This window comes from Misgurnus anguillicaudatus, chromosome 7, assembly GCF_027580225.2.
Source record: "Misgurnus anguillicaudatus chromosome 7, ASM2758022v2, whole genome shotgun sequence".
Taxonomy (NCBI): Eukaryota; Metazoa; Chordata; class Actinopteri; order Cypriniformes; family Cobitidae; genus Misgurnus; species Misgurnus anguillicaudatus.
In genome coordinates, this window is record NC_073343.2 from 26,192,126 (window position 1) to 26,215,790 (window position 23,665).

General features: G+C 37.5%; 1 protein-coding gene and 1 long non-coding RNA gene across 5 annotated transcripts in view; one reads left to right on the forward strand and one right to left on the reverse strand.

Moving 5' to 3' along the window:
• Positions 1–18,845, forward strand: LOC129417493 (uncharacterized). Of its 2 annotated transcripts, none has more exons than XR_008635781.2 (3): positions 1–130; positions 4,530–4,602; positions 17,535–18,845. It is a non-coding gene; the product is annotated as an uncharacterized lncRNA (long non-coding RNA). The 2 variants fall into 2 exon arrangements; XR_008635782.2 differs by having other exon boundaries at positions 7–172.
• The window catches only part of eva1ab (eva-1 homolog A, regulator of programmed cell death b), a 26,018-nt gene continuing 8,735 nt past the window's right edge, over positions 6,383–23,665 (reverse strand). The window contains exons 2-4 of one of the 3 annotated variants that reach the window (XM_055172201.2): positions 12,017–12,065; positions 9,340–9,467; positions 6,383–7,368 (exon numbers count right to left, since the gene is read on the reverse strand). In XM_055172201.2, the coding sequence (XP_055028176.2) occupies positions 6,998–7,368; positions 9,340–9,436 (468 nt within the window). In that variant the 5' untranslated portion in view covers positions 9,437–9,467; positions 12,017–12,065 and the 3' untranslated portion in view covers positions 6,383–6,997. Of the gene's footprint in view, positions 7,369–9,339; positions 9,468–9,894; positions 10,055–12,016; positions 12,266–23,665 lie in introns of those variants that run through there. The other 2 variants (XM_055172202.2, XM_055172203.2) reach the window with 2 other exon arrangements.

Consider the following 23,665-nt stretch of genomic DNA (forward strand, 5'->3'; position numbering starts at 1 on the left):
TCACCAATCTCGTAGTCCGGTTGACCACAAACTTCAGAGGCAGAGATCGCGTTCGCGTATTTTACCGCGGATGAAATAGATGCAACTGAAATACCAATAAATACATTTACATTAAGGAGAATCAACAAAGGTGAACTTTTCATTACTGGAGAACGCTAACTTACTTATAAATGTAGGTAATACAAATTCTTCTGTGTGAAATGTTAACAGCTTACATTACAATACAAACGTTTAAATGAATTAATTAAAAATATAAATATTATAATTCAATAACAAGTTAAAGCTCCCATTCTGTCTGTGATTTTGAAGCTTTGATTGTGTTTATAGTGGGCAATATAACATGTGTTCGTGTTTCACGTGTAAAAAACGCGGTATTTTTCACACAATTTACTTATCTGTATAGCGCTGTTTTCACTGTCCTCAAAACAGGCTGATATCTTCCTTGTTATGTGAAGTCCCTCCTTCAGAAATAGGTAACAAGTTTTGATTGTGTAGTTTGTTTAGCGTGCTGTGATTCGAAAGCTGGTGACTGACGTATTCATGTGGGCGGAGTTTAGTCAACGAACTGTTTTACTGACGTCATTAACAGGCACGTGCACACATAGACATCAAAGGGGGCTTGAGCACCTGCCCTTTTTATTCCTGGAGAGAAAGTGCCCTTTTTTCTGGGGTGCTTTTAAAAAAAATAATAATAATATGATCTTTTGTGTTTTTTACTTGTTGCTTATTTAATTTAACATGAATTTATTCAGAAATCATTTAATAAGATTTAAACTCTTATATAAAGAAAAATAGCGCTATTTGTGGCACACAAACGGTTAACAGATGAGTCCCGCCTCCAAAATTCAAATCGCTAATGTGATTGGCTTTACCTTTCCTTAGTCCCGCCTCTCTAACTTACTTCGCTTTTGATTGGTTTGTCTACACTCGTGCTGCATCATTCGCGCGCTTTAAGCGCCAAAGTTCAGCCCGTGAGCCCGAACGAGACGCGATCATGTGCATTATTATGCAGGCAGCTACCGGTAAGTGTGTGAGGAAAGCATTCTTATATTAACAGTTTTATGCAATATGGGACACGTTTTTACACATACCGATTCAGGGACATTGTTTTCCATGGCAATCCCATATTAACCTGAAGAGTTGCAAACTTGTAACAGTGTATGTAGTTTAAACAGACTGCTCATAAAATAATAAAGCACAAACAATAAAATAATTGCTAACTGCAGTAGTAAGCTTTTTTGTTTGCGTTTTTTTGTAATGGCTGTTAAATAAGTAAAATGTAGTATACTGGAGTGATGTAGTAGATTGGGAAGAAATCTGATGGTTCAGTATTTTACTTGCCCAGTCTGAATTTTCACTGACATCACAAAAAAGTAAAATATAAAATACAAATAAAATAGGCCTAATCTATATTTGTTGTTTCTGCCATGTGTAACCCTAATAAATTTGAAACCTAAGATTAAAGGTGCAATAGGATGTGTTGTCATAATATGTTAAATTGTTCTTTGACAATTACATAGAAGGTATGTTGCTTTATTAAGTGCAAAAATTATCCGGAAACGTTTTTACATGTCTGTTTACAACCCTAGAATTTGTCATTTTAATTAAATGGTCTATTTTTGCTCTATTTGAAAGGGTCATGAATAATAATGTTGAGCTCTGCTCTGATTGCTCTGCTCTGAGGCTCATGCCAGAAGCTCACATTAGTAAACAGACCTTATATTTTGAGCCCTTATCAGACAAAAATACATTTTAAGTAACAACTAACAACTAATTAGCTAAACGCTAGCATATGATATAGCATTTATTGGCATGTAGGGCTAACTCAGCAGTCACAACTTTGTTTTTAGCATTTTAACAAATTTGTAATTAATGTGTAATTTAATGTTTTCAAAACATGCACATTGTGTAATGGCTTCCTTTGCTGCTCTATAAACCTAGACTACTAAGTAGACCATTGTGTCTGTGTGAACAACTGATTATTTTGTAGACATCTTTTGAAAATTAAACAATTGCGTGAGTTTGAACTTTTTTGAACTTTTAAAATATTTTTTTTAAAAAGGAAGTCAGAATTGCGTTAATATATATACTTTTTGTTTTAAAAAAAAGAAAAAAATATACATAATAATGAGAAGTGCCCTTTATTTCACTTGAGCCCCTGCCCCTCAAAATGTCTGTGCACGTCCCTGGTCATTAATGCAGGAAATAGAGGGCTGTAGTCCAAACCGACCGTTCGTTGTAGGCTTTTAAAGAGGAATTCTATTGAAGAAAATATATCGCCTGGCAGTGAACTTTGAGCTTTATCATTTTACAGGTATTACTTATGCTATTATAGCAACATTACACACTAACTAGGGTTTAAAAAATGGTATCAGGAAGAACGTGACCTTTCAAATTCTGAGCAGAATCGATCACGATGGCCACGAGATGCCTGCTGGTTAGAAAACTGTCCAAGTTACGCTCGACCTGGGACCTGTCCCAAATGGCACACTATGGACTTGTGGACTTCCACAGAGTCCACACTTTGATGACATCATGTAGTGCAGACCTTGGGGACCCTTGACGCAGGTCCACAAGGGTGCAACCGGAGTCATATTTTGGGACAGACTCGGGCGTCACGTCGGAACTAGGAAGAGAAGTTGCCCGTCAGTGTGAACTCCTCCCATACGTCGTCTGATTGCTCTTTTGCAAGGTCTTCTGGGTTGGTAAAGTGTGCGAAGCCTGCAGCAGTGTGGGCTTTGACGAAGACCGCATAAAGGGTGCAGAGGCGGCGCTGATGAGCACACTTCGGAGTGTAAAAATTACAGTTGGGACACCCTACGTACTCGCAGACTAAGCGAAAATGCGCGATTTTGAATTGGGCGTGTAAGCGTTTTAGAGCGTTTGGGTGATGTCACGCTGACGTGTGCCAAAAAACTCCTGCAATACCGAGGCGGATTCTGCAGTCGGGCGCAGCCGCTCTCCACCCATAGACATTGGCTGCGTCCGAAACAGCATACTGTACAGTAGGTACTGAATGAGATGAAGTACCTACTTACTGACTGTTAAAACAGTAGGTAGTAGGTACTGTATAGTATGAATCCTGGTAGTATGAATGCGATTCAGACGTACTACATTCGCCATGTTGATACATCACGTGACATACGTCACAGCCGCATCGCCGCTTTCACCTCTTCTACTTCGTTGCATAACTCCACTCCCGGGGCATCATGGGATAGTGAAGTGTCCATCGTATGCACGCTGCAAAATCTAGCCGGAAGTAGTAGGTCATCCGGGTACGTTTCGAATACTGTGTTTTTGGAATACTATGTATTCGGACAGACTACTTGCTTTTCTTACTGCGTTTCGCCTACTATATATAGTATGGAAGTAGGCGGTTTCGGGCACAGCAATTACGGTATATATGTAGATGTCTCATGACGTGCTGGAACGCAATCCAGCGTCGCCGCCATATTGGTTGGGTCTCCTCACTCTATGCTAACACCAGAGTCAATTACAGTCAATGGAGAGCGAGCAAAAATGTCAGTATTTTGTGCAGGTTACGGTTGCAATAACTGGCGCAAGTAAGATTAAACAATAATTTTGGTTATTTTACCATTTATAATACTATGTCATCATAACTAACGTTACTGAAAATCCGATAAAAATACAGGGAGTTATGATGATTGTAGTTGGGGATACACCTTCCTCAGTAGAAATAAAAGCAGGGGGGTGTATTGGGATCCCATCCAAGATGGCGGCCGCGCTCATACGTAAACTCCAATAGGCAGTGCAGTCTATGAGGCGTCTACGGCCCTGTCCCAAATGGCACACTCCGGACTTGTGGTCCTCCTCAGAGTCCACACTTTGATGACATCACGTAGTCCAGACTTTAGGGATCCTTGATGCGAGTCCACGTGGGTGCACCGGAGTTGTATTTTGGGACAGACTCGAGCATCACACCGGAAATAGGTAGAGAAGTTGCCCGTCAGTGTGAACTCCTCCCTTCCGTCGCCTGATTGGTCTGATTGCCCTTTTGCAAGGACTTCTGGGTTGGCAAAGTGAGCGAAGCCTGCTGCAGTGCGGGCTTCGCTGAAGACCGCATCAAGGGGGCAAAGGAGGCGCTGATGAGCACACTTCAAAGCACAATAATGACAGATGGGACACCCTACGGACTCGTAGACTAAGCGAGAACGCGCAATTTAAGGCCGCAAGACCGAAAGTCCACATGAAGTGCGCCAATTGGGGCAGGGCCTACGTATATAAAGTCTATGGTCGGTGGAGAGCAACTGCGCCCACCTGCAGAATCCGACGGCCCGCCCTCGTGAGAGTTCTTTGGCACATGGCAGCCTGACATCAGAGCAAGTCGGACATAACTCAAACACCTCTCCAACCAGCATGCATCTCGCACCGATTCTGCACAGAATTTACTAATCTCATGAGCCTATATTGTCTATGGCCCTGTCTATTCCCTGCTTACTATTGAGCAGTGTCACGAGAGCCAGCGATGTCTGACAGAACCTAGTGATGTGTTTTTGCTTTTTTGACAGAGGTGTGTCTCAGCAGCAGATCTTCAAACGACACATCATACAGTATCTGAGAGCTTGTGATTCATTGTGCTTGGTAAGTATACATTACACATTCCTCAGTGACCAGAACATAAGAAACCTTTGTGCTATGCTGTCTGTACTTAACAGTGTACTGTTGTTGACACCCTCAACGTTAAACTGATAATGTTTCATTTTTGATTTAACCTATTTTTCGGCTTGGTTTTGTTTTAAGGATGTATTAAGGTATTATACATTTTATTAAGCATAAAATGAGAGTGTTCATTTAACAGGTAGGCTACGTTTTGTGTCAGATATCTTGTGACATTCATTATCCAATTTAAACAAGCACATTAGCCAAAGCATATGTGCATATAGTCACAACATTAAAAACACTGACAGGTGAATTTAATAACATTGATTGTATCCTTACAATGGCACCTGTCAAGTGAACAGTAGTCATGTGTTGGAAGCAAGTAAATTGGGCAGGTGAAAAGATCTAAGTGACTTTGACAAGACCACATCTGATAAATCACAGTTTTTTAGATCAGACGAATGGCTGGGTGAGTCTGCCTATTTGCCAAAGGAGAAAACAATGCACTATATGAAAAGAGGACATTGTTATGCTCCTTAATATGGTTTTAATGTTGTGGCTGATCAGTGTAGATATTTGACTAAATATAACATGAGAACACTAACCCTCAACGTTGTCAATGTCACTTTAAACCACATTCACAGCTAATTGGTCTTTTTAGTGCATGGATAAAAGATGCCAGCATCACAATATGATTAACAGTAATCTGGGAAATGTTCATATGTAACTGAGCTGGTAAAGACAAAAAGTGGAAGTGACCATGCACAACATCCATTAAGACCTGCCAGGACTGTTTCATACACACAAACCCAAGCAATCCACATGTGATGACTTAAACATACATGCGTATCCCCAATTAATTTGAATCGCCAATCAACTTTCCATTATGAAACATTTTGTGAATGCAAATTAGTATTTATCTTAATATGGTTATGCATATGAGCATATGCACATATTCATCATATATGTACTAATTTAGATTTGAGAATGTTGAAATATAGGAGGAGTATTGTTATAAAACAAAATGTTGGTTTGATTCAATAAAAGAATAAAAGCAAAATAGTTCAATGTAAATCTGCACACAACCAGATGCAAGTTTAAATTTATGTATTTATATATATTACATCATTAGAGAGTGGATGTATGCATAGCTTGCTGAATGCTAAAGAGAAAAATAAGGACATGGGACAGAATGGGTTATTTGGATTTTACCGCTTTTTTGGACCATTATCTGCCTTTTGGTTGCCTAATTGTACTCATGCAAGGATGGATTACTGTATTAGCACCACATAAAATCTTTATATTTATATTATAAAAACTAATATTCATAAAATTCATATAAGCTGTGAAAAACATTGTATAAACAGAGGTGATTGTCTACCATCATTAATAAAAGTTTGTTTGAAGAAAGCCCAGAACTGAAATAAAGGCACACACCAACCATTTTTTTTTTGCTTGGTTAGTATCTTACAAATTAAATCCTTCACAGAGGGATAGGAAATAATGTAACCCTGGACCACAAAACCAGTCATAAGTAATAGTTAAGTAATATTTGTAGCCGTAGCTAATGGTACATAGTATGGATTATTGATTATGTATGCCAAAAATAATTAGGATATCATGTTCCATGAATATATATATATATATATATATATATATATATATATATATATATATATATATATATATATATATATATATATATATATATATATATATATATATATATATATATATATATATATATATATCAATATTCTGATTTTTTTGCACTTCAGATGCCAGATCTTGGCCAAATATTCCTAATAAACCATACATCAATGGAAAGCTTATTTATCAGCTTTAGGATGATGTATAAATCTCAATTACAAAAAATTACCCTTATGACTGGCTTTGTGGGGTCACATATAAGGTCAAATGAAAGCCCTGAGCTCCACAACAACGCTGTATTATAAAGGTTTGTAACAGAAAAACATTTAGCTTAAATAACAATTTAAAGATAACACTTAAGGATAAGACATTAAAGTTAGGTGTCTGAATTGTCAAATGCACACTATTAACATCTGTGATTAAACCACTTTACTATCCAAATAATGTAAGACGATATTCATTGCGAGTGAAACTTTTATATTTCAAGTCAAGCAAGTATGTTTTTCTACCGTTTGTATTACATTTTATGATAAATTCTTCATCAAATTAGTTTTTCAATTATAAAAAACACTTCACTTGTGTTACCACCAGTACAAAGATGTTTCCAGACAACTGCAGCTGTTGGTTTTGCTTATTTCCCAGTCTCTTTTTACATCCAAAAAGAAATAATCATTTATTGTTCACAAGAATGTATTTCCTTGTGCATTCTCAAATCTTCAGAGATCTTTCAATAATAGCGGTTCAGACTGCGTGTGCCAGGCATGTCAGGCTGTCCGTTCATCCAGATCTCTCGTATTATTCGCTCTCTTTCCTCCAATCGTTGTGCTCGCTCCAGCTCTTCGGCTGAAGTAAACACGTTACCGAGCGTCCGTTCGAAGCGCCTGTGCCGCCTTGCCGACAAATCAGAGGCATTGTCCCAGTCCGAATCGCTGTCGCTGGTATCGCTGGTGCTCTCTGCCGGTTTTCCCGTTTTCTTGGGTGCTCTTTCTGTTCTGCAGTCGGTTCTACAAGAGATTTGTACCACTAACGCGATGAGAGTGAGGACCAGTCCCAAACACACCCCGGACACAAAATACAGCGCTGCCCGTTCTGGGTGATCTGCAAAAAAAATGTGAAGTTAAAGATTAAAGACTTTTCTTTAGTTATCTTCAAGAAATTTAGAATCTTTTATGGATTTAAATACATGATCGTTTAATCCTTTTTTAAAAAAAAATAGAGACCCAATTCTAGTGAAAGGGAAGGGGTGTAGGATTATACACTGTAAAAAATTGTTGCTTCAACTTAAAAGGGACCCATGGTTTCATGGTTAAAGGCAGGATAGGCAGGAATTATCTAAAAAAACTTTTTTACAAATTTGTTTAAACTGTCTTTATATACCAATACATAAGTAAAATGTAAGTACTCTGAAAAAGAGAGTATAAAAATCGAGTGTCTGCAATCTTCTCACGACTGTTTTAAACACAGCTCATTTTTCCATTCACTCCACCCCCTCGCTTCTGGGTTTCTTCTAAAGCCACGCCCCCAAAACACATGAACGCGCTGGGAGCAGCATTTACCTCAGACAAGCGGAGAGGAAGGAGCGCGGTGCATATAGTAACATCATGTCAAAATCACATGTAATAATACACCTAACTTTATCACTATGAATATAAACAAATAGGATGGCTTTTAGTACTCACTATTAAGCCAGTGTTTTGCATGGAAGAGTTTCCGTAATAAAAAAAGCATTGTTGACTCTGATGAGGACTTACACTCCTGAGACAATACCGCTACCGCATCGTCGACTCGAGGAAAAGCCACGCGATATTTACTCTCGTTTGATTGCTTCGTTTATTCCTTTGTTTGCCTTGTTTGCCTTCGCTGACTGGATATGCAAGCACTGTGAGTTGTGAATGCACTTTCTCTGCCATACTTTTGCTCTTCCTAGAGTGCCTCGTGCACTTTCAAATCAATCGGGTGTGCGCATGTTTGGGCAGATCCCGTAGCAACAGGGGTGGTGCCATGGTCACGAGAGAGAGTTATAGTCGCACAAGCCAATCATTTTTTTCGTCCCGAATGGAAATAATTAACTGTGTTTAAAACAGTACTGAAAGGTCTACAGACACTCGAGTTTTATATTCTCTTTTTCAGAGTACTAACATTTTAATTATGTATTTGTATATAAAGACAGTTTAAACAAATTTGTAAAAAAGTTTTTTAGATAATTCCTGCCTAACTTGCCTTTAAGTGCTATAATTGTGTCCCCAATGCTTCTATCAGCCTAGAAAATGTGAAAAAGATCAACCTAGTAACTTAGTTTTGGAAAACCATTCTCTGCATTCATGTGAAAAAATAGGTAATTGACATTTGGCTCCCCTTGTGATGTCAGAAGGGGATTATACCGCCCCTTAATCTGCACTATCCAACCACCACACTGTGATTTAGTGCAGAAATCAGCTCATTTGCATTTTAAAGGACACACCCAAAAATGGCACATTTTTGCTCACACCTACAAAGTTTCAATTTTAACATGTTATAATAAATTATCTATATGGCATTGTGAGCTGGAACTTCACATACATACTCTGGGGACACCAAAGTTTTATTTGAGATCTTAAAAAAATCTTGTGAAATGTCCCCTTTAAAAAGTAAGTTAACTGGTTGCATTAAAATTTCAAGTTAATTTAACTTAAAAAATGTGTTAACTCATAAAAGGTGTAAATATTGTTGTGTCAAATAATATTTTTAAGTTGAATTAACTTAAAATCTTAAGGCAATAAGATAAGTATAGTGTAGTTAAGTACACTCTAAAAAATACTCTAAAAAGCCATTGGTTTAAAATGATCATAGGTTAAATAATAACCTGATGGGTTGGTTTCGTCCCTTTTTGACCCAAAGCTTGGTTAAAAATAACCCAGCACTTTTTCAGAGTGTAGTACAAAGGTTGTATGATTGTAGTAAAGAAAATGTTGGAATAGTTGATTTTGATAGTAAAAGGATGATAATATTTGGTTGGTAGCATTGAGCATGGCAGTAGTGGAATGAAAGATAGTAGTAGTGGTGATGTAAGGGTATTAAACTTGTTTTTACCTGCTATGTAGGAGTACGCAGCCAGTGCATTGCTCACTAAAGCCATCTCCTCAGTAATGGCTTGCCTTTCCAAAAAAGGTGTAACCATATCATCCATGAACTCCCTATAGATCACTTATTGTGTAGTACTAGAACAAAGTGAAAGAGACAACAAGTTAAAACCGGTCTAAACCCACGTTCGTTTTTTAATCACAGTAAAGGGAAGCAGTGAACCACAGCTTATAATAATGTTGTTAAACAGTGTAATTATATTAGGATTTCTCCCTACATTTAAGTTGCACTAAAGCCTCATGTGTAGCGACGGCAGTAGTATTTTTACAGACAAACTCGAACAGGCTGGAAAATTCCGAACGGCGCAATAATGCTACCTTAGGTATGACCACAAACCATGTAACAATCTCAAGTTTAATTTCTCCTCATTAACCTGTCAGAGGATCAACCGTGAATTGAAATTCGGCTCCACTGTATACATTTTTATTCACAGACAAGATTGATGACACACAACGAAACAATCAAAACAGAAATTATAACCTTTCGTAAAGAATTATTTCCTACCCCTGACAATCTCTCTCTCACGCCCTCGTAAAACCACTTTTAGCAATAAGGAAATTTTACCCATAAATTTAATGCCAAATTGCCAGAAATATTGGCTTGTGTTTGATATTCTTCCCAAGAACAGGAAATAAAAATGAAAAGTGGTTAAACACGAAACCATGGTTCATCATGGTTGGATGGTAGTAGTAGTTTGGGCTGAAGGTAGAAACGGCACCCGGATCGAGTCGTACACGTGGGTGTAATGGAATGCAGAGTCTCTGGTCCTGTCTCATTAGGGCAGGCTGCTATTTAACTGTAACTCATTCAACTGTCCATACATTTGAGGAGGCGTTTCAATACTACCTTTTAATTATGATTCTCCCCTGGACTCTGTGCCGTAATTTTGACATTTAAATGGTATATTCAAGTAAATAGTAGCCTAAACCTAAAGCAATCTCATAAAGTACACTCTTAAAAATAAAGGTGCTTCGCGATGCCATACATTGTAAAAAGAGAAAAGTTGGATCAACTTAAAAAATGACTTCAATTGGTAACACCTAGTTTATTCAACTTTTATTTTACTTTATTTTACTTTTTTAGTTTCACTTTAGGTGAAAATTTAAAATTGAATAAGTCTTATAAGTGTTTTGCTGCGTTCACACCAACCACAAATAGAGCATCTGGCGTTTGATTTTAATGTTAAGTCAATGTAAAGACGCGTTTACGCCCGTCTGGAGGTGTCACGGCGCGAATGAGGCGTTTACTGTAGGTTCACACCAAACGCGAGTTCAACGATTTGCATGAGTAGATTACATACAAAGTCAATGCAAAGACACGATCAGATGCGTCCTCGCGTGGTGCAATGCGAATGACGTGATATGGGCAGTGTGTTTGCCGTGAAAACACGCGCTATTCGCCTCAAACGCGCCTTCGCCCAAGTTGAAAATATTCAACTTGAGCAAAAAATTTGCACAACACGATGTAAAATCCTGCGAGTAATCTAGAGCGAATAACGCAATGCCCCGCGTTTAGGTGTGTATGTAGCATTAGAGTTGCGTGGTAGACGCAAATCAGCCTCATTCGCGTGTCTAGTTCGCGCGAATGATACAAATTGAGCATCTGGCGCGAATGAGGCGTTTTGTGCATTTACGCGTTTGACGTGAATTTGCGTCTGACGCACGAGTTGAAAAATGTAAACTTTGGCGTCTATTTGCGCCGCGTTAACCAATCAGGTGCCGGAATAGAGTGCCCATAGTTAGTGTCCTGGTGGGTGATCCTTGCTCCAACTGGGACAAGAAGTCATCAAATTGGGCACAAGACGAAGGCGGAAGTACTGCTGAAAGCGCCTGTCATCCAGGGGCAGCTCCTGGAGCAAATGATGAAATTTGCCAAACTGGGATCGGCTCCGGAGGGTCTGGTGGACCCAAGTACGGCGACGCTGATCCCTACGCCGCTGTTCTGCTCTCCAGAGCAAATACAAAGCGGTAACATTCTCGATGAGTGCTTGGTTAACATTAGCCATCTTTCAAACAGACAACCGCCTAGCACTTGCCCCGCCCACAAGAAGCGGATTTTGCGTCAATTTCGCTTCAAGCGCTTGCTTTTTACGCGCGTCTATAGACATTGTAGAGGCGAATGTGGCGCTCTATTCGCGTTTGGTGTGAATTCAGCATTACCAATTGAAGTAACTTTTAAAGTTGAACCAACTTTTCACTTTTTACAGCCATTTTTTCTGAGCGGTTCCACACTGTAAAAAGTTAGTTCAACTTAATAAAGTAAGTTACCTGGTTCCTTTAAAATTTTGAGTAAATTTAAAAATATTAGACATAAAAGTTGTATCAACTAATATTTTTAAGTTGAATTAACGAAACAATTTAAAGTTGAACTAACTTTTACAGCCGTGGTTATGCCTGTACTCTTTTAAAGAAAATTTGCAATGTAAATGACTATAAATTTGAACTCTAGCAATCACATCTGACATAAATAATACTGTAAAATTTGTTGGTGACCAAACACATCTTCATAATAATATTACAACCTGATAGCTTGTGGATTCCTGCTGTGGTTTAGTGGTACATTTGACCCTTAAAACACAGGAAAGCACTGTTGTAAGTGAAAAATTTTTTTTTTTTAAAGTTCTTACCTGCATGTTGTGGTCCATCTAAGAAAACTTCACAGCCATGCAAAAGATCCTGAAAGGAGAACAAAAGGTAGAGAAAAAAATAAGAAAAACACATTACTAACTTCCTGAAGGGCTACTGTATGAGTCATGATCTATATAACAGAGCTGCCCCCTTAGTGCTATGATAAGACCATCAGTGGAAAAATATCCTTTCCTAAACTGTATGTGTTTGTGTGTGTCAGATAATACATCACACTGTATCACTATGAGCGCTTTTCCGGTATACATACTCCTCCATCCAACCACAGTGATTAGTCAGGACCTAACCTCCCTAACTAGACGTCAGAAGCAAAAACATTGAAGTGCGTTGAAACCGGTTAGATGCACAGGATAGACCAGTCACTAAAAACCACAATGACTGAAGAGACAAAACTTTAACCTTATCTGTTGTCTTATCTGCACATCAGATTATTTTTAAGGTTGGAAAACAGTGTATGACTAAATTGTTATTCTTCTTGTGGTTTAGATCCTGAATCTGTTGCACAGGCTTTTTCTGGACAAGTCCTCCTTTCCCATGAAAATCCCATGTGTCGTATCCGGTCAGCATATTTGTAGAGATTTAAACTATTTTTAACTTCTGATGTCATCACAAGGTTAAGAGAAATGTATAATTGAATCTTAAAACTTTAAAAGGATGATTGCATCAATCAACTTTAATCAAAGCTAATTCATTGAATTAAAGGATTACCCATCAAACAAAATGAGACTAAACATTGAGAAATAAAAACTATAAAGTAAAGCAAATAAAGGTCATCCTTTGTTATGACCAAAAGCATTAATCAAAAAACCATTTTTGATTTGGCCCAACACCTTCCTTCACCAATCATTTGCATTGACTACAAACAAGATAAAGAGTTTTTACACACATGGTGAGGTTATAAAATGTCTAACAGGTAAATTATAAATACTGTCTCGCTCAACCATATATCCATACTTCAAATGTGTAAAATACCAAAGTGTCTTGACCAAATGTGTCTTTACCAAAGTATTTAGCTTAAATGCTGCCTCCAAATAGTTACACCATTTTGTACCGCAATCAGAGCAGTGGTTCATTTTGGCAGGGCTTCATCGAAGCCCGCAGTCTGTAGTATTTCAGGGACCTGACCAGCGAAGCCTGGCTTTAATCAGACACCAAGCCAAACTAAGCCTGAATCCAAGCTTCAAAGCTGCCATACAAAGCCGATACTCTTTCATTTGACTTCATAAATAGATGTTGAGCAAACAAGTAACTCTGAAATTATTTCTTTCCTTGTCGTATAAGTCAATCAGGATCATTTCCCAACCATTTTGTATTGCATAGAGCTATAAAATGAAAATAAAAAAACAGTTGTCTATTTCTTACAAAAACTCTGGAATTTCAAGCACCTGTTTCCCAACTATAACATGATATTTAAGTTAAGACAATAATGGGTAGACAACTGCTGTCATTAGTATTCACAGCCAGGGTTAAATCAGTCAATGTCAAAGGGACCTCCCAGAAGTAAGTCAAGCAACCAGGCCAGGAATGCACTGTCGACCAAGCGGGTCACTTTTAGCTGGCCAGGCATTTTTATGTGCAATAGATGCGAGTTTCTCAAGAACAAACAGACAGGTGAATGGATAAGCAGGTGCTTGTTACAAGTGCTTTTAAAGAGATAAGAGATATTTTTTTCATTTTGTCGCAATGCGCATGCGTCGAACATCTGTGTACGTTTGCGAATTAACTACATTTTGCAAGGCTGTACGTTCGCAATCGCATACACGTAAAAAACTGATTATACTCCTGGCTTTATTGTCATGATAAACATAAACAGACAATTTAAATGTGGATAAACGTTATAAACTTCTTATTCTGTCATAGTACAGGAAAACAAGCACAAGCTCACTTAAATCCCTTAATATCTGAGGGAGACACTTTTGCCTTATAAAAATATCTTCCCACAAGGGTCTCTGTTTACTGTGAACTCAAAAGATCCTGCTGAGAAATGAAAGAGCAACAGGGTCAGACGAACGTCATCGTTGTTTTCATAGAAGAAGATTAGACATATAAAGAGGATTCATCAGAGAGTTTCAAATGTGTATTTTTAGAGAAAATTTTAAAAATAGAGAATTGCATACAGTTTTCCAGCAGCTGTTTCTGATCAGATGGAATGACAAAATTAAGCTTTGGTTGAAAAATATCCAGGGAAGCAAAGATAAAGAGAGTAAGACTTAAAAAGGAGTTAAAAACATAAAACATTTTCATAATGTTAGATAATATTTGGCTTTAAACACCCTAAAACAAAATTACAGTTGTGGCAATGTGTGTAAGCTATTTTATAAGTAGCATATGAAGAGGTCAGATGAAAAAATGAGATAATGATATTGACTGAATGCTCTCAGTGTGCATGTATTATAAGTTCATCAAATACTTTCGCTTCAAATCCACTAAATCTTAGCTTCAGACCATTCAGATATAAGGGTTTGTTGGCAGAATCTGTTAAACACCACAGTGATTTTTTACCAAACTTGGTGCACGGAAGAACAATTAAATGAGCGTTTGCGCTCGTACGGCAGGGTGTATTTTTAACTCATTTCCTCCCAGCCATTTTTTTTTTAAAGTTGCCCGCCAGCATTTTTTGTGATTTTTACAAAATTTTCACAAAATGCCTTTCAGGAAAAATTTCTTCTAAAATATATAAACATACAAATATATAAAATGAAAGAAACAAACAAAATGGGGAAAAAAAGGTTCATCCTATCTATTTTTTTCTCTGCTTATAAACTCATAAATATGGGTATTTTTCTTTAAAAATGAAGTTTTTAGCAAAAAGCTGAAATAATAGGATTTTTGTAAAGGAATTTTGTTAGAGATCAGATTCAGAACGATTATCAAAACATACGAAGAGTTTTAAATTAGTAAATAACGTTTTGGCTTCATTTTTTTTCATAAATTGGGTAAGTCTAGTGGATAATTGCGGTATTACAGAATAACATAAAAATTTTCAGAAACACATTTTTTATGCAAATGTTTTCTCTTAATTGACGATATAACTTGTCAATTGCGGGGAAAGAGTTAAGAGGATGTTTACGGAATATTTTAGGATATTGACCAAATTTTTGAGCCTTTTACCTTTATTCAAAATGGACAGTGAAGAGTGACTTGAGATTTTTCATTGAAGTAGAGATTTTTGCATCTACTTAGTGTGTTTTGCAGTGAAAGACAGTCAAATTTGTTAAATACCAATAAAATGACTTGAGTGACATTTGTGAAAATAAGGGATTTCAATTACTGACTTATAACCTTTTCATTGCTATTTAAGTGAAATGACTGTACCTAAACATGTTACATATCAGACACACTCATAGGGTTTTGCATTTTTTGTGGGAAAACAGATTTTAAAACTATGGATAACTCATCTTGCACTCCCTTTTGTCTATTCCAAAGCTTTCTAGAATGACAATGTCCCGCCCCCTAATGCAACCTACTAGCAAATCATGGGGCTGTGTTGTAATTGCAGCCTATTAACCACATACAAAGTTATATGTCCCAACCAAATCTTGAGTTTACAAAAGAATAAAGCATAGAATAGAGACAAAAATTAAGCCCAATTAATGAGGTTTTTAAATACAAAAAGTACAAAAGTTATCACTGGGGTGGTACCTTTTCACAAAGTATACTTTTGTACCTTTGTTCTTGCCATAACTGGTACCTAAATGGTACATATTGACTTTTTAAAGGTAACGTCCCAGTGACAACTTTCGTACCTTTTTGTCTAAGAGTACAAACTCTCACTGTAAATTGCAGCTCCTCCGCCTTAAACACTTTATCTTTGCTATATAATCAAGCCCCCAACATACAAACAGAGCAGAATGAGGGAGTGATCATTTAATCAGACAAAAGCAAACCGATTCCCACCACTAATAACTGTTTTTGGTTTTAAGTCATTTTTGTCTCATCCAGGATTGGTTTTAACCACATACAGTAACCACGCAATCTCCGCACACATAATAAAGAATTAGGAGAGACTGCATGACTGCTCAAGATGACTAATAACACACAGTTTGCTTGGCTCTGCATAATATACAGACTTGACTGACTTTGTTATTTACCAAAGCACAATCATTTATAAAGGCCAAGTTTTTGTCATCATCTTTCCCAGACGACAAAAAAATCTTTCTTACTTAGGCTACTTTAACTTTATTGTCCTTAGAGGCAAATTTTTTGGGTAGACAGCAGTACCCACCCATACAGCAAAATATTACACACAATAACACACAGACTGGGTGCTGGCGTGATGAGACGTCATGCTTGGCTAGATTCGCCTGGGACTCGTGCTTCTTGGGTTGCGGAGCCGCGCGCAAAGTTACAAAATTTGATGTGCACACCGCAAAGCAAAATGGGGTCTCGCGCACAACCCCCCACTCCGTGTTGACATCATTTTTGCCGCGTGTATCCCGAGGGGCAACCTTCTGACCTCTCTGATGAAGCCAATACGGAAGTGATTTAAACTGCAGTTCATCAACTGGCCGCTAGAGGCAGGCTCCAAAAGGGAGTCAATTTCCAAAGACCTCCATGTTAAAAATGCCCAACTTTACAGTAAAAAAAAATTTTTACAGCCTGGTACAAAAATTGTTTTTGGTCTGTATAGCTAATTTTGCCCTTCATGACAACTGTGAGGGGGGTGATTTTTTTGTAACTCCTCCGTTCAAATGATATTAAGCCTTAAACTTCTGCACAATTAAGGAAGTGGCCACTTAAGTGAGGGGTGAACGGCCACTGATGTCACGAGCATCGAGCTAGGCGGGCGTGATTTCAGCAACCAGCCACCTCAGCTTTACCCATGTCCCGCTTCTTTACCCATTTTTGGTTTTCCGCGAGTGATTCGCTGTGACGTGCGGCCAAGATTTTATTTTTCTTATCAAAAATGACAATCGTTTCGCTAGATAAGACCCTAATGCCTCGTTTGGGATCGTTTAGAGTCCTTTGAAACTCTGTTGAAAAAAACTGTTAAGTGTTAAGTATTAAATGTTGGGCTCTATTAAAGTCCATTAAAATGAGAAAAATCCTGCAATGTTTTCCTCAAAAAACATAATTTCTTCTCGACTGAACAAAGAAAGACAACAACATTTTGGATGACATGGTGGTGAGTAAATTATCTGGATTTTTATTTTAAGAAAATTTAATATTCCTTTAAATTACTTTTATGCATATGATTATTTCTGAGAGTGCATGAAACACACATATTGATAAAAATGCATACATTGAATGTGCTGCATAAATGTAACCGTAAAATGCCCTCTAAAAGAACAAAATGGTATTTCATATTAGATCCTTAAAATCGTAAATAAGATCATTATTTCACTCTCATTCGCTTGTGCCACACCACCTCAGCCTCATTATAATCACAAAACATGACTTTGGCAGATACATTTGCCAACCCTAATGCTAAACTTCCTCTCTGCCTGTCTTTTTTCCCCTTTTTTCTTTCTCCCTCACTGTTTTCTTCTCTAATATTAGGTTTCAGAATGCAGGGCCAGCCTCGCTCTCCAACTTCAGTCTCTGTTAACTCAGCAAAGCAGAACCGTGGAACTGGATGATCGAAATGAACTTTACTACATCTGTGTAACCCCACACACAGATGGTAAGCTAAAACATTTCCATACTGCTTCGACAAGAAGAAACACTGACTATTTAACATCACAGCGGACGTTTTTATTTTAGATCTGTTTTTGTTACACCGCATTTAATTGTATACTGTCATCGAGATGTACAGTATTTTATAAAAAACAGAGGAGAGTTGAAGGATGTTGCCATTTTGCACTGAATTATCACCTGACCCGATTCGAACCCCTAACCACTATAAGAGTAATGGACAATCCATGGATGTTTAGTAACATGCTGCTGACACGCAAGATAAACATGATGTGTTCATTTAAGGGCGGCTTCACGGAAACTGAACCAGACTTTTGGATTAAAGAGGACTTTTAGTAGAAACGCCATTTTTGTGCACTTTAAGTAAAATACTATTTACTATTTTTAAGATATGTCCAGTGAACTCGCCCCATGGGATGTGAATGTTTGTGTTCTGTGTAGGCCTGTGTACCTTGGCTGTGACTGATTTGTCCAGAGTTCCCAGTCGAATTTTATTCTCCTGTGACCGTTTCTCTAAATTTGGGGTATGTGGGTAATTTTTCATGGAATGCACCGCCTCCATAGTACATAAAATAACTCAAGCAGAAACCTATAACCAGGGGCTATTAAGGCATATTACGACAGACAGAGATCTCCATTTTGACAGAGTTGCGGCTTGAATTTCTCTTCAATTGGTAATAATTTACTACAGGATTTCATCCAAAAAGTACATCAAGTATGTGTATTTAGAGTGTCATACAAAACTACTACAACCTCAGGAAACTTCAGCACAGTTCAAGGATGAATATAAATAGAATACATGTAAAAAAAAATAAAGCAATTGTTGGCCACTGTTAAAATGACGGGGGTTAGGTAATTGCCAGGACATTGCCAAGTTGTTGCTGTGGTGTTTGCTAGGTATTTAATAGATGGTTGCTTAATGGCGGTAAGCCAGCATGTCCGAATCTCATTTCCAACACTGTTGGTTTAACTTAAAAAAGCAAGTTACTTGGTTGCCTTAAAGGTGCAGTGTGTAATTTTTAGAAGAATCTCTTGACAGAAATGCAAAAAAATATACAAAACTATATCATTAGGGGTGTATAAAGACCTTTTTATAATGAACCATTTTGTTTTTATTACCTTAGAATGAGACTTTTTTATCTACATACAGCGGGGTCCCTTATGTGGAAGTCGCCATTTTGTGCCGCCATGTTTCTACAGAAACAGACAAACTTTTTTTACTAAGTTGTCTCTGACGATGTCATGTTTTCCGGTTGGGGCTACCGTAGCCTATCTATGCATTTTAAAAGAGAGGGGTAAGCAGTGAACTGAACCGTTGGTTGCGATTTGCAACCTCACCACTAGATGCCGCAAAAATTACGCACCTTTATAATTCAAAAGACCACTTATTGTTCGATTCACGTTTTTACATTTCCTTTGGTTTGTGCTACCAAGTCTCACAATATCATGTACTTAGTCACGTAATTTTTCGATTCTTTTTCGTGATACTGTAACGAATTTCCGCATTTTTCGTGATCGTATCACGAATTTCTGTTTATGTGACATTGTCACGGATTGGTTACTTAACTGCTTTTTCCTATTTTCAAACCATTGTTGCTTCGGTTTAGGGTTAGATTTGGTGTTTGCATTCTGATTTTTTTATATTTTCTAAATTTTAAACCATTGCCACCTGGTGTTAGAGTTGGGTATGGGTAAGGATGTCATTTTATGTAAATCTACCCCTAAACGGAAGCGACAATGGTAAGAAAATAGGACAAAACAGTTCAGTAACCAATACGTGACAGTGACACATAAACAGAAATTTGTGATATGATCATGAAAAACTCGGAAATTCGTGACAGTATCACGAAAAAGAATAAAAAAATTACGTGACTATACGTACGTAATTTTGTGTGACTGGGCTGGTTTGTAAGTGTGTATTAGTACATGTTAACAATATGCAAAAGGTACAAACCCCAAAGTAAAAGATGAAGCGAGTTATCATCTCCAACGTAAATTTATTTTCTTGGACTCAACAAACACACGGATTGTAGGCAACAGTTTACTTCCTAGGTTTGGTGATGTAGTCAAGACCTACATTATCATATTTCATCCCGCTTGGACTCACAGTCTGTAAGTTAACTCCTGTTAAGCATTGCATTGTGCGCGAATCTTTCAAACATGGTAAGGAGCGTCACATTTCCTGCTGACGTCAGAGGTTTTCAGGCCAATCACAATGTACAGAGTAGCTGGCCAATCAGGGACACAGAGCTTTTCAAATCCGTGCGTTTTAGAAAGAGAGTGAAATCTGGAGCTACAAAATGTACGGTATGTGGAAAATAATGTGTTTTTTAACCATAATCCATGCGAACACATTGTATTATAACAAATACACAACATAACATTGCTTTTTAACAATGAAATAGGTGCTCTTTAAAAAACGTGGTTAAAATTTTAAGGCACCTAGGTAAACAACTTTTTTTACAGTAAGGTCAAGTATTACCTTTTATCGTCTGAGAAATGATGGTATTATTGATGTAACTGTATCAGAAAAAGTTGTATATGGCTACGGGTTTATTTAAATCCTTAACCCAAATTTAGACAAACAGTTATAATGATGATTAACTACAAAACTATATACACACAATAAACTTTTAATAGATTCCTCGTGAGGTTCATATTATTACATTGTCCTTCACAAAGCCTCTGTTTCTGAAAACAGCTAAAGCCAGAGGCCAGAAAATCCCGCCCTTACTGACAGATCGCACAAATACACTTTGATAAACATGCACAAAGACATAAAGAGAGACCCTACAGGATAAACAAACAAGCAAACATTCAGCCATCGAAGCACACATGGTACACAGTTTCCTTTTTGACTTTTTTTCTTTTCCCAGATTTATAATAAAAAACTAATATTTAACTTGTAGGCAGACTGAAACAAACAGGAACATTGTTTTAAGCTCTGTGATACAGAAACCTATTCTGTGTGTCTGTATCCTGGGTGTATGGGATTTTATGGGACCCAGAAAAATTTGTAAGGGTGGCCCGGTCCCCAATACATCTAGTAGTGTAAAGACAGGTTCTCATCACATGAACTGGACAATGTCCTTAGTTGTCTCTCCTTGGCGACAGCCGGCTCTATAAAATCCAGCAACAGCCTGTTTGTGGCATCTATAACACAGTTTGGAAAATACATGACACACAGAAAGAAAAAGAAGCCACTGTCCAGTTGAAACTGTTAAATGGCTAACAGCTGACCTACTTAAGGCAACCCTATTGGAAAATCCAGCAAAGATCAGCATAAGCTGGTAGCTGGTTTAAGGTGGAAGTAGGTGGTCTAAGCTGGTCCTCCCAGCCTGGCAAAGCTGGTCAAACTGGTGGTTCATCTGGTCTTCCAGCCTGACCAGCTAAGTCCAGCTAGACCAGCTTAAAAAGTGACCAAAACACAGCTAGACCAGCTTGCTTCACCATCAATACCAGCTAAAACCAAGCTGGGAGACCAGCTTAAACCAGCTGACCAGCTTATGCTGGTCTTAGCTGGATTTTTCAGTAGGGAAATTAAAGGTGCTGTGTGTAGATTTTAGCACCATCTAGTTATGAGATTGCGAAATGCATAGAGAAGCTACGGTAGCCACCACAGGACATATGTCAACAATGTAGTGACGAAACTTGCTCTTTTAGAGCTGGTCGTCCATTTAGGAACATGGTCTACTTTAGAAACATGGTGGTGTCAAATGTCGACTTCCATGAAAGGGGACCCGCAGTGTATGTAGATAAAAATGGCTCATTCTAAGGTAATAAAAACAATGCAGATTATTATCTAAGATTTTATACACCGCTGATAATATAGTTATGTATATTAGATTGCATTTCTGTCAAGAGAAGCTCCGAAAAAGTTACACAGTGCACCATTAAGTAATTACCCTGTTATTTAGTCAAATTATTAGCCAAAAAGTAAGCACTATTAACATCAGACATAACCTCACCTGCAATCTCATTTCAGGCAAACAGGCTAGACAATGGCTAAGTGTTACCATATGTGTTCATACTCTGTGTTTTCAGTCCAGACTAAAATAGAAAATGCTTTGCATTCATATTTCAGAACAACACAGAAGTAGGGGTCTCGGCCTGCTTGTTTGTTGAACATCAAGGTTTGGATGGCAGCTTTCCCATTTAGATAAATAATACATTAAAATAAACATGCATTAGCAGAGCAATCACACCAAGGTCTGTTTAAATCAAATTAAACCTGACAAATGTGAATTCACCCTGAAAACTACATTAGAACTTAAAGGGATAGTTCTCTTCAAAATGAAAATTCTGTCATCATTTACTCATCCTCATGTTGTTCCAAACCTGTATGAATTTCTTTTTTTTGATGAACACAAAAGAAGATATTTTGAGAAATGATGGTAAACACACAGCAATAAGTGACCATAGACTTCCATAGTAGGAAAAAATATTTTGGAAGTATTGTGATAAATTAAGAAAATATTTTGATAAATGATAGTAAGCACACAGTTGATGGTACCCTTTAAATTCCATCATATTTTTTATTCCTACTATGGCAAAGCACTTATAGTGCAGACCTAAAACCACTCGTACGCAATAATCACGTACGCTATAATCAAATACTAGGCTATAATTATAATGTTAATAATAAAGTTGATGTATAATTAACATGATTATATTTTATATTATAATATTTTCTGTATTATATATTATTATACATGGTTTATATTATTATTATATACATTATATTATAAAGTTGAAAGAAAAAGTATGTGAACCCTTTGGGCTTACTTGGATTTCTTCATAAATTGGTCATAAAATGTGTTCTGATCTTCATCTAAGTCACAACAATAGAGAAACACAGTCTGCTTAAACTAATATCGCACAAAAATTATATGTTTTCATGTTTTTATTGAACACAACATGTAAACATTCATAGTGCAGGGTGGAAAAAGTATGTGAAACCCTAGGCCAGTGGTTCCCAAACTTTTTCAGCGTGAGGCCCCCCTTGTGTGCAGTGCATTTTTTCGCGGCCCCCCGAAAGAAAATTTATGACAAAAACAGTTTTAAAATGTAATATTTTAATTAAACAAAACATATAAAATTATACCTAGTAGTGCTGTTGGTTAGTTGGCTTATTATGTTTTAGGTTTAATTACACAGAATTCATGATAAATGAATGTATTTTATAAAATGTCATAAAACTGGGGCCCCCCTGGAACCATCTCGCGGCCCCCAGTTTGAAAACCCCTGCCCTAGGCTAATGACTTCTCCAAAAGCTAATTGCTGTGAAACATCCAGGTGCTCTTTCGCAAACTTCAAACATGCTGCTATGTTTTTTTTTGGACAGCAGTGGCTTCCTCCGTGGTGTCCTCCCATGAAGTCCATTCTTGTTTAATGTTTTCCTTATTGTAGATTTGTCAACAAAAATGTTAGCATGTGCTAGAGATTTCTGTAAGTCTTTAGCTGACACTCTAAGATTCTTCTTCACCTCATTGAGCATCCTGCGCTGTGCTCTTGCAGTCATCTTTACAGGACGACCACGCCTAGTCGCAACAGTGCTGAACTTTCTCCATTTGTAGACAATCTGTTTTACCGTGGACATATGGACATCAAGGCTTTTAGATATACTTTTGTAGCCCTTTCCAGCTTTATGTAAGTCAACAATTCTTGATTGTAGGTCTTCTGAGAGCTCTTTTGTGCGAGGCATGGTTCACATCAGACAATGCTTCTTCAGAACAGCAAACTCAAAACTGGTGTGTGTGTTTTATTGGACAAGGCAGCTTTAATCAACACATCCAATCTCATCACATTGATTGGACCCCAGGTTGGCTGACTCCAGGCTCCAATTAGCTCTTGGAGAAGTCATTAGCCTAGGGTTTCACATACTTTTTCCACCCTGCACTATGAATGTTTAAATGTTGTGTTCAATAAAAACATGAAAACGTATAATGTTTGTGCGGTATTAGTTTAAGCAGACTGTGTTTCTCTATTATTGTGAC